We start from the raw sequence: 15,345 nt of genomic DNA, 5'->3' as shown, positions 1-15,345 counted from the left end.
ATTTAAAATCGTGTGTAATATGTGGATGTTTCATTATCTGATTGTAATTAATTTTACTTCACCTTTATCTCTATTTGACTTTTTATTAGTTGATGTAATCATGTAAATGTGATATTCGAGTCGCCAAGCCAAAACCCAAAATCAAGAAATGATGTTTACGCCTATCACCAAAAGACTATAATACCCTAATCTGTGTAATTTAATTACACTTCGACAAAAGAACTTTGGTGATTCCGAATGTGGACATGCATGTCTTTTCACATTTCGGGCGCCCATTCATCAAAACCTAACTCAAAATATCCTAACAGCATCTCTTATGTTTATTTTCCCCTAAAATATTTATTCTAAGAGAGTTTTATTAAATCCCTCCAATTCGTACGTTTCAATCTTTCTCCTTTCTGCCCTTTACAGAAGAACCGACCTGAAATCTCCTACGAATACTAACAAATTCAAGAATCAAAATGGGACGAAGCCACGTCTATAATCTTCACCTCCCAAAATTCACTTTTATTTTCTTTTCATATTCCTTAAATTTGTATGTCCGCAACTGATTAACCTCTCAATCATAGCTAAGAAGTGGCGCTGCTTTAAGAGTTATATTCTTCATATATAAACCGGCTGTATCTGAGGTACTAAGATCTTTTTTTCTTTTTTAAAATAATAAATAAATTCCTGTCAATACTTTTGCATTTCTCTAGTTTAGATCTTGATTTGTTTAATTTGATTGTTTACGTGTTTTGAGTGTGAAGATTGCTTTGAATTTGCTGTTTATGTGTGGGCAATAATGGACTTCTCGATGCTTTTGAAGTGGTGATAATTTTTTTCTTTTAAATTTAAATTTAAAATTATTTTAGTTTCATTCAGTGGTTTCAATTAATTTGTTACCATTTTTGAGTGCTTCTTTGAGAAATTAGTGGCTTATATCTGGTATTACTTCAAAAATTTACAACGAAACCCTTTTAAGTCCGGATTAAAGACAGCAGTCAGTACTTATTTAATAATAACTATTTAATTGTTCGAATACTAAATATTTTGATGCAGCTAACTGGATTCCTCTAGTAACTTTTAAGGCATGTGTGGGAGTGCTTTTTGTATGAAGAGCATCAGGAGTATTGTTTTTTGAAGGAACACTTTGATTGATATATTTGCAGAAACTTGTTTCAAATGCTTTTGACCAAAAGTATTTTCTACACGAACGCGCTTAAACATACCCCTAATAAGATTTATATTGAAGACTTATATAGTATTTTGACTTTTATAGCCAATTTTGACGGATGGGATCCATCAAAAAGAAGTTAAAGACCGGTAAAAAAAATGATGTAGTACACACAGATTTAAGTTTTTTTCTGGATATATGGTTTATGTCCACATTTGAAAAAGAAAATTACGGGATGATTGCCCCTGAAGTCTTCAACCCTAACCCTTGGCGATTAATGACTCCTCCCTCTTTTCCTATCACTCTACCCAACAGTTGTAAGATCCATTATCGATAACCTGAAGTCACCCTGTAAGTCTGTGGAACGTTGAGATACCAAGAATACATCACAAAAAACCATGAATATGTTGGACGTATAGAATGTATGTGCCTTTTTTTTTTTTTTTTTAAAATTTGAAATATTTTGGAATTTTCTATTTATTCTTTCTATGATTGTCTAAAACTTTTGGCATGACTTTTTGTCATCTTGATTTCAGTTATTGTAAGAACAGTGTTGGTTGTTTTAAACGTTCATTTGACTGTAGGATGCATATTTGCTACACTTCCCTTGTTGCAAGCTTCTTAAATGCATTTAAGAATATGCATATAGTGATCTTATCGTTGATACCCATAAATTTAAGGCTGTTTTTTTATGGACTTTAGATAGTTTTAGTGCTTTGACAAATGGTTTTTTTTGTTGTTGCAGTGTGTCTGTCCACAAACCTAAGAACCAGAGTCATTTGACATTGCCGTATATGTTTATTTAATTATTTTCAGTTGAAGAAAAAATGGAATTCTAGTGTTTCCTATTTTATATATGAGTTTTATGTATCTGTAAAGGAAATAAAATTGAACTGATTTTTGGGGTAACTAGATGTCTGTTTTTGTACACAGTGTTTCATATGGTTTTAGGCCTTGTTCTATACAATAGATTCACATCTATCATGAAACGTTTGTAAGAGGAGCTGCTTCTATTGTCTCAGGCTGTGCTAAAGGTATGGACTATTGGAAGCATGCATCTTCTGCTGGAGTTTCCCCTCTTAGTAAAGCACCTTTGAATTTTTTGAACACAGCGCAGGAGATGGCTCAGTTAGAGCAACAAGATAGAGTCACCAGTCAGGCTGTTGAGACTGAAGTAGCTATAGACTTTAGAGAAGTTTACTTTCTGATCATGCATTTTCTATCGTCTGGGCCATGCCAGAAGACTTTTGGACAATTCTGGAATGAGCTTCTGGAGCATCAGCTTCTACCTAGAAGATATCATGCTTGGTTTTCTAGGAGTGGAGGACATAGTGGGAATGATAATGATGATGGCATCTCTTTTCCTTTAAGTTATAGTAAATTAGTGGAGAGGTACAAATGATTCTTCTTCTTTTCTTGTTAATACATATATCAAGTTTGGCAAGTTATGGTAATGTTTGCTTTTCCATTTTCATTTTTTGGATTCCTCATTCACACTGAATTGCTCTACTACTTTGTAAATGAATTACAAATGGAAAGTGGAACAATGGATGTTAGCTTTTCAAAGTTTTGAATATCCTTTTTCTAAAATGAATCCATACTCCTAAAGCACTGAAATTTCCTCATAAAGAATTATACTGATTAATTACTTACTCGCAACTGGTCTTAATATTCAGGCTTGATGAGTAACTTGTCAAGTCTTGCTGTTGCCATATATACTAATGAGCTTGAAGTGATATCCATGTTATTTTCCAATCTGACCCAGGCTCAAAAATAATTTTTTTTCTTTTCTTCTTCATTGGGTCTTTGTCCTGTTCTTTCAAATTGAATGCAATATCTAATTTATTGATTTTCCATTTGTATAATCTTCAGGTATTCTCACGTAGAAAAGGATCACTTGGTAAAGCTTTTAAGGCAGCTGATGTTGCATAAAGCCTCTCCTTTGCATGGCAGGATTGGAGGAAATGCGCCAAATGCTGCTGATGTTCCTACATTACTGGGATCTGGTTCTTTTTCCCTTCTAGAACGTATGTTTTATGTCATAGTAATTTGCTTCAGTCTATTGAGACTTCTTTTTTCCAAAAAAAAAAAAAAAGAATTTTTTTTTTTTTTATCTAAAATGATAGCTGTTGTGCCTGCCTCCAAAGTTTTGGTTTAGTGTATTCCATTTTTTGTGCTTTCAGGTTTAGCAATTTCTGTATGCAACAGTTGAAGTATTAATTCCTCTTCCATGTCTCTTATGTGGGATTTTTCCTCTCTTTGTGCTTTTTTACTGTTTGTTTGAGCTGTTTAATAGTTAGAAAATGATGTAAAAGTATTAAATTTCTTTACTGTTTGTTAGGAAAATGTCCTGCTTTTTGTGCTTATCTGGGTGTTTGCCTAATCTATTTTGTGGTTTGCATACATGTTCCTTGCTGTTGCAGGTGATAAAAGTGTGGAATATAATCAAGTTAAGCCTCTGCCAGCTTACCTACGTTGGCCCCACATGCAGGCTGACCAGGTTCGTGGGTTAAGTTTAAGGGAAATTGGTGGCGGTTTCCCAAAGCACCATCGTGCTCCATCAAGTCGCTCTGCATGTTATGCTATTGCTAAACCATCAACCATGGTGCAAAAGATGCAAAATACAAAGAAGCTAAGGGGTCACAGGGATGCTGTCTATTGTGGTGTGCTTTTTTATCTCAGAACTCATAATTATGAGATTTCTGTATTTATTGTATCAGTTGACACTCATTTAGCATATTGTATTTCGAGGAACATAATTTGAGAAATGGCTAGGCAGCTGTGACATTGATGTGGCTTTTCTTACATTATACTTTCTGCTTGGTCAAAATATATATATATATATATATATATATATAAAAGAAAAGAAAAGAAGTGGCAAGAACAAAAAATTTTGTTTAGTAGGGTCTTTTTAGGAGTTTAACAATTTGGGGTCCAAAAGCAATGTGTATCTCGAACCTTTCTCCATCTTCATTTTCTGTAACAGAGAGAGTCTGTCTTGAAACTTTTTAAACTCTGAATGAAGTGGGCCTCCTTGTGTGTTATCTTCTACCTGTCGGTTAATAAACTCAATTACTGGTGATGAGAGGAGAAGGAAGTTGGAGAGGAAGTGAAATATGATAGTATTTTTGTTGGTATTCTCCAGTGTGGTAGCAATAATCACTGACTTCAAATTAGTTATTAAATTTATGTTTTTGTTTACTTAGAACTTTTGTCCTTTCTTCAGAATAAATTAGGTGATTTCTTTTGTGTGCCAATGTAATTAATGACTTGGTCGCAGTAATGCTAAATGAATTTAGTAGTTGCAATTCTCTGAACTTTTCATGACCCTCTCACTTTGTTATTTATTTTCACAAAAAAATATCATATTGTTTCTGCTTACCCTTTTTTTATATCACTGTTTATAACAAAGATGGTTAAACATTTTTTAAATATTGTTGCTTGTATCTTGTAGCCATATTTGATCGCTCTGGAAGATATGTTATTACTGGCTCGGATGACCGTCTTGTAAAAATTTGGTCAATGGAAACTGCATTCTGCTTGGCCAGCTGTCGTGGACATGAAGTGAGTTTAGATTTCTTGTTTTATACATGAATGTTCTATATATCAATGTAGCCTTTAAAGTTTGTTTACTTAAACAAACTTTCTAATTCATGGACTGAAGGGTGACATAACGGATTTGGCTGTGAGTTCGAATAATGCTTTGGTGGCATCAGCTTCAAATGATTTTGTTATTCGAGTTGTAAGAATATGCTACCCAACCCTTAAGTATGTTCCGTTTGTGTTCTTTGAAAACTTTGTAGTTACTTTTGGACTATTGCAGTGGCGGTTGCCGGATGGGTTACCAATTTCAGTTTTGCGGGGACATACAGGAGCTGTTACTGCCATTGCATTTAGTCCAAGGCCTAGTGCTATATATCAGCTTTTATCGTGAGTTCTTTTCCATAGTATTGTATCCTGTTTTTGCTCCAATTCAGTTTCTGAGTTGGTCTTTTTTGAGAACCATTAATAAAACTGTGATTTCATATTTTGGTTGTGTCTAGAAACCATTCGCATGCTCCTTTTGACCATTGTGAAGCATTCTCTACAAATGTGGCTATGCACCACAATTATTGTAACCTCGCATTCCTGGGATTTGGCAGCCATGATTTATTAACATTCTTTTGGCATTGATGGTGCCACTGTTAATATCTGTAGGTCATCAGATGATGGAACTTGTCGAATCTGGGATGCTCGATATTCCCATTGTAGTCCACGAATATACCTGCCCAAGCCTTCAGATGCTGTTGCTGGTTAGATATTACTTTTTTGTTTTGTTTTTTTTTTTTTTTAGATTGTTGATTTTAGTGTGATTGAGATGAAAATACTCTGAACTGAGAAGGTTTTTTTAGGTAAAATCAATGTTCCATCTAGTAATGGACCCTCCTCAAGTATTAGTCCACAAAGCCACCAGATACTATGTTGTGCTTATAATGCCAATGGAACTGTTTTTGTGACGGGTAGTTCTGACACTTTTGCTAGGGTGTGTTAACCTGTCAACTCTCTTGTAACTTATTATTACTTTTTGTCTGTATTTTGTTTTCACTTTGTTGGTCACCATTTCTTTAAATTTAGTTGGATACTTTTATTGAGAAATAGATATTTGCAGGTCTGGAGTGCCTGTAAATCAAACATGGATGAATTGGAACAACCAATCCATGAGCTGGATTTATTGTCTGGGCATGAAAATGATGTCAACTATGTTCAATTCAGGTTATTGAGTCCTTATTTGTGTCTGATTTTCTTAACATAGAAATCTCATTCCTTCTTGGCTGTTTCCATTTGTAGTGGCTGTGCTGTGGCTTCAAGATCTTCAATTTCTGATGCTTTGAAGGAGGAGAATGTTCCAAAATTTAAAAACTCCTGGTCTGTCATTATCTTCTTCCCTTACTATTTCTGGGGTATTTTAACTTGTTTCTGGGTTTAATCAATAAGCTTATTTTGCTCCTGTAAATCTTTGTTCCTTAAAATCTCAATGTTCTTAGGTTCTGTCATGACAACATTGTTACCTGTTCTCGTGATGGTAGTGCAATTATATGGATACCAAGATCACGTAGATCCTATGTAAGTTCTTTTCAACAAGTTTAACATTTGTCTGAGGTTTATATGCAAACCTACTTTCTTTTCCATGCTAAAAATCTTTTCAGTTATTTAAAATCCCAATTTTATGGAAATTTGTGGCAATGGCAATTGAATTTTGTTCATGAAACAAAACAAATTAGATTTTCTTTCAATTATAATCCTTCAAATTTTTAGGGAAAAGTTGGACGTTGGACACGCGCATATCATTTGAAAGTTCCACCCCCTCCACTGCCTCCTCAACCTCCTCGAGGAGGCCCACGTCAAAGACTTCTTCCAACTCCTCGTGGTGTTAACATGATTGTGTGGAGCTTGGATAATCGCTTTGTTCTTGCAGCTATCATGGGTAAAATTATTGTCATTAGTTTGAACATTGAAGAATAAATTTTTTGAACATCCTATTTACTTGTTTTTCAATAAAGTACAGGTCTCTACTACTTAAGCCGATCATGAATTATTCCTGACATTATGCTTTATCTAGTGGCACATCTTCAAATTATCATATTCCACCCAACATGCTCTTTCATCAAGCAACAAGAGTTTTTGCCTCAAGCATATATTTGCTCTCCAATTGAACCAGTCACTTTAGTTGATTTGTTTCGAGTGGGAACCACCTAATTTTTACTTATGGCTTTTACGTTATATTTAGTAAATCAGTCTTAATACTGGTAAATGGAAAGAACTTTTTTCTGTTCTCAGTATTCAATTCATGTTAATTGTTGCTTGATAGTAAGTCTGAGCCTCATTGCATTTTAAAGAATAGTGAAATATTTGAAACATAAAATTAGTAATTCTGTGTAAAGAAAAACTCAAATCTCTCTTTTCAGTCTGTAAATGTGGTTTCTGCTAGCTTATTGCTTCATGACTTTTTAAAAGCTTTGGGATAATGTTTTAAAGGATTTATTCGTTCATGTTTTCCTTGCTTGGCCTTAAGATCTTTGCTTAGGAGTTAGAACTGGTCTTTGTTTATTTATCTTGGTCGGTGCGAATGTTTCTTGTTATGCAGATTGCCGAATATGCGTTTGGAACGCCGTTGATGGTAGCTTGGTACATTCTTTGACTGGTCATACTGCATCTGTAAGTAGTTTATAATTTATTACCAGTCCTGGGAATATTTTGTCAATTTCTTCCTTTACATTTTTATTTTGGCTTGATAAAACCAATCTTAAAGAGGATATTTTTCTTTATAAGGCTAGGATTTCATCCTCATTAAAGTTTGCTGTTTTTCTTTCAAAGTTCAGTTACTTCTTTGCCTATTTTATTGATCTGCAGAAGTCCTCAGGAAATTCTGTCAAATGGGTTTTTTATTTGGTACCCTTGATATGGAGTCCAGATTGTACTTGAACTGTTAGTTTGTTTTGGTGGTGTGGCAAATTATTTGCTCAATCCAATTAGTTGTGTTCGAATTTTAATTTTTTAAATTATTTTGCTTTGGTGGCTCACTCCTTTATTCTTGAACTCTTGGCAGTCTTATGTCTTGGATGTTCATCCTTTCAACCCTAGGATTGCTATGAGTGCTGGGTATGATGGCAGAACAATAGTTTGGGATGTAAGTTTCTAATTCTTAAAGCTCCCCTTGTTGTTGTGCTTAACTTTTTTTTCTTTGTATTGAATTTCTTGGCATATCCCTTTCTAGATATGGGAGGGCACACCTATAAGGACATATGAAATAGGACGTTTCAAGTTGGTTGACGGGAAGTTTTCACCGTAAGTGAACCATGGAAATGATTCTTTTTCCCCTTCTCTTGCTTTATTGAATATACAGTCTACTCTTGTTTGGTTATTTTGGTGGAGATTAACTTCAGCAGTGATGCAAGATTAACCATTGTCGCCTTCCTGTGGTGCCACTTATACAGTGGAGGAATCGCTCATCAAGATTGTATTGTGATTGATATGTGTAATTGCTGGAATCAAAGATATTTTGTGTGATTTTTGAACATCTAGAACAAATCAAAATGGCCACTTTTATCCTTCTGTTTCTCCAGTCCAATTCATTTATCCTAATAGCAGCTACCATCTTATGAACTTATGATGTCATTGTCATTGTCTCAATAGATAAATTTTTGAGGCCAATGTGACATGCATATTAGCTATATAGCCATTTTTTTTGTAGTGAATGCTTTCAAATGGTTTCAAATTGCCAAGTAGCTTCTGACTTGCTTGAGTTTGGATAGACTTGAATTTTATTTAGTCATTGATCTTTAAGATCATTTGTGGGTATTACCCTTGAATGTGAGGATTGAATTTATGATCCTATGGACTGGTCCAGTTGCTCTGTTCTTTCCCTATATTTTAATTTAGTGATATTGATTTTAAGGGGTTATATCCTGTGATGATGTTGATGGTCTTGATCTCACCCTTGTGCCTCTCTTCCTTTTCACATATTTTATTAAGCTGGCGTGTTGGGTAGTTTTACATCTTTAATAGTTTCCCACTGAACCTTTTTTTTTTTTTTTGAGAGTTAGTGATGTTAAAATTATTTTTACATGCATTTTTAGATGACTGCTAGATCTTAATAACTCTCACTGTTTAAATTATAGTAATGTTTTGTGACAAAACATTTTTTCTTTGTGCATAGGGATGGGACGTCGATTGTACTTTCAGATGATGTTGGCCAGATATATTTGCTAAACACAGGTCAGGGTGAGTCTCAAAAGGATGCCAAATATGATCAGGTACTATAAATATCTCCATTGTCTTCTTCCATCGCTTTTCATTTTCTTAGTGGGTATATTGCAATTGCTTTATGATGACTGTAACTTTTCTGGCAGTTCTTCCTTGGCGATTATCGACCGCTTATTCGGGATAGTATTGGAAATGTTCTTGATCAGGTTATTTGCCAACTCTTTATTACATTATTGTATGGTAAATTTCATTCATAACTGGAGTATCCATGATTATGGTTGCATAAGATTTTATTTTTAGCACTTAGCTTATTTATCAGTGATGCGTGCATCAAAGAAAGCTGATTCCTGATCAAATAACTTTTTAATGGTTTACCTTTCATGGCTTATTTGCAGGAGACACAGCTTGCTCCACATAGAAGGAACATTCAAGATCCTCTTTGTGATTCAGGTACACTAATATCTCTTTTGGTGTGGATAATTTTGTCTTATTATGAGACAGCACTTCTCACACTTCTTTTTTTGGTGGGGATTTCAGGTATGATTCCATATCAAGAACCTTACCAGAGTATGTACCAGCAACGTCGACTTGGTGCGCTGGGTGTTGAGTGGCGACCTTCATCTATAAAATTAGCTGTTGGACCAGATTTTAGTTTAGGCCAGGATTATGCAATGCCTCCCTTGGAAGATTTAGAAAGAATGATGGAGCCAGTACCTGAGTTCATAGATCCTATATACTGGGATCCAGAAATTGAAATCATAAGTGATGACACTGATTCAGAGTACAATATTGCGGAGGAATGTTCCAGTGATGGTGAGCAAGGAAGTCTGTGTTCCAATTCATCTAGTGTTCCAGAGTGTAGTGCAGAAGATAGTGAGGTTGAACATGGTCAGATAGACGGATTTCGCAGATCAAGAAGAAGAAAACACAAGAATGAAGTAAGTGGTCTTTGACCTATGCTAGTTGCATTCTCTCTTGCTTCTATGTGACTGATTTTTTCTGCTCTTCAGGCCGAGTTAAAGACTGCATCTGGTAGGCGTGTCAAAAAGAGGAATTTAGATGAGCGTGATGGATCTGTTTGTGGGAGTCACAGGACTAAGAAATCAAAAAATAGCCAGAAAGCTGTAAAGAGGAAGTCCTCCAAAGCTAAGACAATGAGACCTCAGCGAGTTGCTGCACGCAATGCCCGAAGTATGTTCTCTAGAATTTCTGGAACTTCAACTGATGAAGATGAGTCAGATACAGAATACGAATCATCAAACAGTGATCTGGTGCTGCAAGATTCACACATTCAAGGCAAAGAAGCTGATAGAAACTTGCAAATCATTCAACAACAACGTAGAAAGGAGAGAGAGCAAACAATTGTGGAGTCTGAGTGTATATCCAAGTCTTTTGAAGTCCCCGAATCTCAGTCAAATAATGGGAACCGGAAGCGATTGGTCTTAAAATTTTCATTACGGGACTCTAAGAAGCCTTTGCCTTCCGAAGACACCAGGCTAACTGGCGAGGATCAGGCAAAGTTTGTGCATCCATCATCTAGATCGCCTCAAGAAATTACCGAAGATGGGAATATTGGTACAAGCACGAAAGATCTTCTGTCATCTTCTGCAGGTGGGATTGATGGGCAGATGTCTCCAAATCTCAACAGAATTGATTTTATTGATGAAAGGAAACGTGAAAAGCATGACTATCATTTGGAGGAATCTCTAGGTGATGAGCAGAACAAAATCAAATGGGGAGAGGTGAAGATCCGCACATCCAAACGTATAGCTCCAGGGGTAGTGATGCCAACTGACACATCCACTGGACTTGATGCAGAATTTGATGGCCATAAGGAGAGCAGAAGTGATGTTGATGGGTATGTTAAGCTTGAGAAATATAGGAGATTTTCACCTAATTCAGAAACCCATTGTTATACATGTATGTTGTTTTGCAGGTATGAGGAAAAAACTGGAAGCGATGCTTTACTGAATCTGGATAGTATGAGAAATAAAGAGCTTGCCACTGGCAAGGATGATAAAGAATCTTCGTCATTTGACTCCTTGCCCCAGGTTGATCACCGGCTGAAAGGTGATGCTTTTATAGCTTCTTGTAATGGAGATGACACAAACTATCCTAATGAACTCAAAGAGAATCCATCATTCAAGGTAAGAATTAAAACAAAAGGGATTTTGAGGGATCCTAAAAGTCCTTCAAAACTAAAACTCGTCACTGCAGTAGAGGACCTGCCTAGTGCTGAAGGTGATTTAATATCTGAAAGTCCCTTGTGCATGGAGCAGAATCCAATTTCTGGAGCACCACATGAGGGTAAAGGTTCTGGTGGATCAAGTTCTGACCAGTTGCCGGGTTCAAATTTGAAGTTTAAGCTATATGACGGAAGTAAGATGGAAAGTTTTTATAAGCCTAGGACTGTTTCGGAGAGTTTTGATGGTGACATCGAAGAAAATACTTCAGATGCCATTGACTGTAATGATTCAAGAATTGATTTTGCGGAACTGACAACTGATTCAACACGCAGAACAAGATCCATGAAGATGAAGGTAAATCCACAGGAGCAAAATTCTGTTAACCATAACGTGAGACTGAGATTTGGGCATGAATTGGTTGGGACATCAAAATATGTGGGAAACTCCTCCATGGAAGCAGGTGATGGTTTCCTACCTGGAGAATCGATGCCGACTTCAAATGTGACATTGAGACCAAGGTCTAGTAAAAACAGGAAGGGTGGGAATTTTGATGAAAGTCCACGTCTGTTGTCTGGAATTAAGTCAAAATTCCCTATCAGAAAATTGTCATGGTTGATGTTGTCAGAGCATGAGGAGAGTTACCGTTACATCCCTCAGCTAGGCGATGATGTTGTATATTTGAGACAGGTGATTCTTATTATTCTTGGTAAATGAGTAATACTACACATACATCATTTTCATACAACATTTCCCATACAACATTATGTGGCAAGATATGATTGACTAATTTAAAGTTAAAATTAAATTTTCACCCAATCACATCTTGCCACATAATATTGTATGAGAAATGTTGTATGGAAATAATGTATGTGTAGTATTATTCTTGGTAAATTTATGTTTCTTTATAAGCCTCCAATTTGAGTTGTCTCTGATATTGCTGACTCCACAATTATGCAATTGGTCTTCTGTTATTTTCAGGGCCATCAAGAGTTTATTGAATCAATTGGCTCACGCGAAGTAGGTCCTTGGAAGTCAATCAAGGGATACATACGTGCAGTGGAACTTTGCAAGGTTGAAAACCTTGTCTATGCTACATTTCCTGGTTCTGGAGATAGCTGCTGTAAACTCACCCTTAAATTTGTTGATCCTTCATCTGCTGTGTTTGGTAAAACATTCAAGTTGACTCTGCCGGAACTGATAGATTTTCCAGATTTTGTTGTTGAGAAAACACGGTATGATGCTGCTGTCAGCAGAAATTGGACACAGAGGGATAAATGCCTGGTTTGGTGGAGAAATGCAAATGGGGATGGCGGTACTTGGTGGAAAGGTAGAATTGTTTCTTCACAGGCCAAATCTGATGATTTCCCTCATAGTCCTTGGGAAACATATGTGATTCAGTACAAGACTGGAGATAACCATCGACACAGTCCTTGGGAACTGCATGATCCTAACGTTCCATGGCAGCATCCTCNGCAAGGATGATAAAGAATCTTCGTCATTTGACTCCTTGCCCCAGGTTGATCACCGGCTGAAAGGTGATGCTTTTATAGCTTCTTGTAATGGAGATGACACAAACTATCCTAATGAACTCAAAGAGAATCCATCATTCAAGGTAAGAATTAAAACAAAAGGGATTTTGAGGGATCCTAAAAGTCCTTCAAAACTAAAACTCGTCACTGCAGTAGAGGACCTGCCTAGTGCTGAAGGTGATTTAATATCTGAAAGTCCCTTGTGCATGGAGCAGAATCCAATTTCTGGAGCACCACATGAGGGTAAAGGTTCTGGTGGATCAAGTTCTGACCAGTTGCCGGGTTCAAATTTGAAGTTTAAGCTATATGACGGAAGTAAGATGGAAAGTTTTTATAAGCCTAGGACTGTTTCGGAGAGTTTTGATGGTGACATCGAAGAAAATACTTCAGATGCCATTGACTGTAATGATTCAAGAATTGATTTTGCGGAACTGACAACTGATTCAACACGCAGAACAAGATCCATGAAGATGAAGGTAAATCCACAGGAGCAAAATTCTGTTAACCATAACGTGAGACTGAGATTTGGGCATGAATTGGTTGGGACATCAAAATATGTGGGAAACTCCTCCATGGAAGCAGGTGATGGTTTCCTACCTGGAGAATCGATGCCGACTTCAAATGTGACATTGAGACCAAGGTCTAGTAAAAACAGGAAGGGTGGGAATTTTGATGAAAGTCCACGTCTGTTGTCTGGAATTAAGTCAAAATTCCCTATCAGAAAATTGTCATGGTTGATGTTGTCAGAGCATGAGGAGAGTTACCGTTACATCCCTCAGCTAGGCGATGATGTTGTATATTTGAGACAGGTGATTCTTATTATTCTTGGTAAATGAGTAATACTACACATACATCATTTTCATACAACATTTCCCATACAACATTATGTGGCAAGATATGATTGACTAATTTAAAGTTAAAATTAAATTTTCACCCAATCACATCTTGCCACATAATATTGTATGAGAAATGTTGTATGGAAATAATGTATGTGTAGTATTATTCTTGGTAAATTTATGTTTCTTTATAAGCCTCCAATTTGAGTTGTCTCTGATATTGCTGACTCCACAATTATGCAATTGGTCTTCTGTTATTTTCAGGGCCATCAAGAGTTTATTGAATCAATTGGCTCACGCGAAGTAGGTCCTTGGAAGTCAATCAAGGGATACATACGTGCAGTGGAACTTTGCAAGGTTGAAAACCTTGTCTATGCTACATTTCCTGGTTCTGGAGATAGCTGCTGTAAACTCACCCTTAAATTTGTTGATCCTTCATCTGCTGTGTTTGGTAAAACATTCAAGTTGACTCTGCCGGAACTGATAGATTTTCCAGATTTTGTTGTTGAGAAAACACGGTATGATGCTGCTGTCAGCAGAAATTGGACACAGAGGGATAAATGCCTGGTTTGGTGGAGAAATGCAAATGGGGATGGCGGTACTTGGTGGAAAGGTAGAATTGTTTCTTCACAGGCCAAATCTGATGATTTCCCTCATAGTCCTTGGGAAACATATGTGATTCAGTACAAGACTGGAGATAACCATCGACACAGTCCTTGGGAACTGCATGATCCTAACGTTCCATGGCAGCATCCTCAAATTGATTTTGACAGTAGAGATAAGCTGCTGTCGTCTTTTTCTAAATTAGAGCAGTCAGTGAGCAGAAATCAGGTTCTTTTCTATCCATCATGTCGTCCTGTTCAAACAGCTAAGAAAGTTGTATTTAGATACTCAATTGTCACAAAAGAGGGAGAATAGACGTTTCCCTGAGGGCTTCTGATAGATTTTTTTCTAATTGTTGCAGGATTGCTATGGTATTCAGAGATTGAATGAAGCTGCTCAGAAGCTAGATTTCTTGAATAGGTATCTCTTTTTGTCTCTGCTTTCCCCTAACCATCACCATCACCCTCCTCTCTCTCTTTCCTGGTTGCATGCTAATATTGACCTAGGAGATTTATGAAGTTCCATAAATCCCAGGAAAACTGGTGTAAAAGAAAGGGGATCATGCATTTTTTTTTTATGGATTACTAATTGTGAATCACCCTGGACTTAATGAACATATTTGGAAAAAACAAAAATTGTATCTTTGGCCTTTAGTTAGTTATTCCTCCCTCTTGCACGGTAAGTTGAGGGGTTATTCATAGGGATTTCGTCTTTGATGTGGTGGAATTCTTGCAGGTTTCCTGTGCCATTATATCCTGAAGTGATCCGATTGAGATTAGAGAACAACTATTATCGGAGCTTAGAAGCTGTGAAAGATGACATTAAGGTCATGCTGTCAAATGCTGAATCTTATTTTGTGAAAAATGCTGGGCTATTAGCCAAGATAGACCGCCTATCCAACTGGTTTTCAAGGACACTGTCAAAATTGTAGAAAGTTGTAAATAAAATATATTTTAGCTTTAGTTTTTCCTTTATTTATTTCGTTCATCCAATTTTGTACAATTTACCCGTTAGGCGGTAGCGAAATGAGGAATGAGATTGTCTCAGACCCGGGGGTTATTGAAATTATTTGTACCCGTCCCTGCAATTTTGATGTTCTAACCCATCTCTGCTGTTGGCATAGTAGTGTACCCGAACCCGGTACCTACCTTTTAACTTCTTAGGTGTCTTTTTGGGCACGTCGTGAAAATTATCAATATATTAACAAATAAACTCTCTTTTCGAAAAACAAAGGTTGAAATTGATCTTAAGGGATGTTTGCGGGGTTTATTTTACTATTTTTTTATTAAAAA

At 36.4% G+C, this 15,345-nt stretch overlaps 1 protein-coding gene across 5 annotated transcripts; it reads left to right on the top strand.

Annotated features, from left to right (window-relative positions):
• Positions 1-357: 357 nt before the first annotated feature.
• Positions 358-15,118, top strand: LOC116118264 (PH-interacting protein). 5 transcript variants are annotated; one of them, XM_031404235.1, is made up of 27 exons: positions 358-629; positions 2,090-2,190; positions 2,274-2,548; positions 3,029-3,183; positions 3,580-3,819; positions 4,611-4,720; positions 4,821-4,898; positions 4,980-5,086; positions 5,354-5,448; positions 5,548-5,678; positions 5,805-5,908; positions 5,984-6,061; positions 6,181-6,259; positions 6,452-6,620; positions 7,281-7,351; positions 7,743-7,823; positions 7,911-7,981; positions 8,853-8,949; positions 9,046-9,105; positions 9,295-9,349; positions 9,437-9,837; positions 9,910-10,757; positions 10,836-10,911; positions 12,563-13,423; positions 13,715-14,281; positions 14,415-14,473; positions 14,789-15,118. In XM_031404235.1, exons 3-27 carry the CDS (start codon positions 2,277-2,279, stop codon positions 14,982-14,984), a joined length of 5,061 nt encoding a protein of 1,686 aa, XP_031260095.1. In that variant the 5' UTR covers positions 358-629; positions 2,090-2,190; positions 2,274-2,276; the 3' UTR covers positions 14,985-15,118. The 5 variants fall into 5 exon arrangements, with proteins under 5 accessions (XP_031260095.1, XP_031260094.1, XP_031260091.1 ...); XM_031404234.1 differs by having other exon boundaries at positions 2,269-2,548; XM_031404231.1 differs by having other exon boundaries at positions 2,179-2,548.
• Positions 15,119-15,345: the final 227 nt, after the last annotated feature.

The sequence above is a fragment of the Pistacia vera genome, unplaced genomic scaffold (assembly GCF_008641045.1).
Source record: "Pistacia vera cultivar Batoury unplaced genomic scaffold, PisVer_v2 Contig84, whole genome shotgun sequence".
NCBI lineage: Eukaryota > Viridiplantae > Streptophyta > Magnoliopsida > Sapindales > Anacardiaceae > Pistacia > Pistacia vera.
This window is presented reverse-complemented; position numbering and strand designations above follow the sequence as displayed.

Bases quoted from the DNA above. Each gene is read 5' to 3' on its own strand.
- LOC116118264 (XM_031404231.1), top strand. From the start codon at position 2,193: ATGGACTATTGGAAGCATGCATCTTCTGCTGGAGTTTCCCCTCTTAGT. The intron at 4,899-4,979 runs GTAAGAATATGC...GGACTATTGCAG, and splicing joins ATGATTTTGTTATTCGAGTT to TGGCGGTTGCCGGATGGGTT. The intron at 5,087-5,353 runs GTGAGTTCTTTT...TAATATCTGTAG, and splicing joins GCTATATATCAGCTTTTATC to GTCATCAGATGATGGAACTT.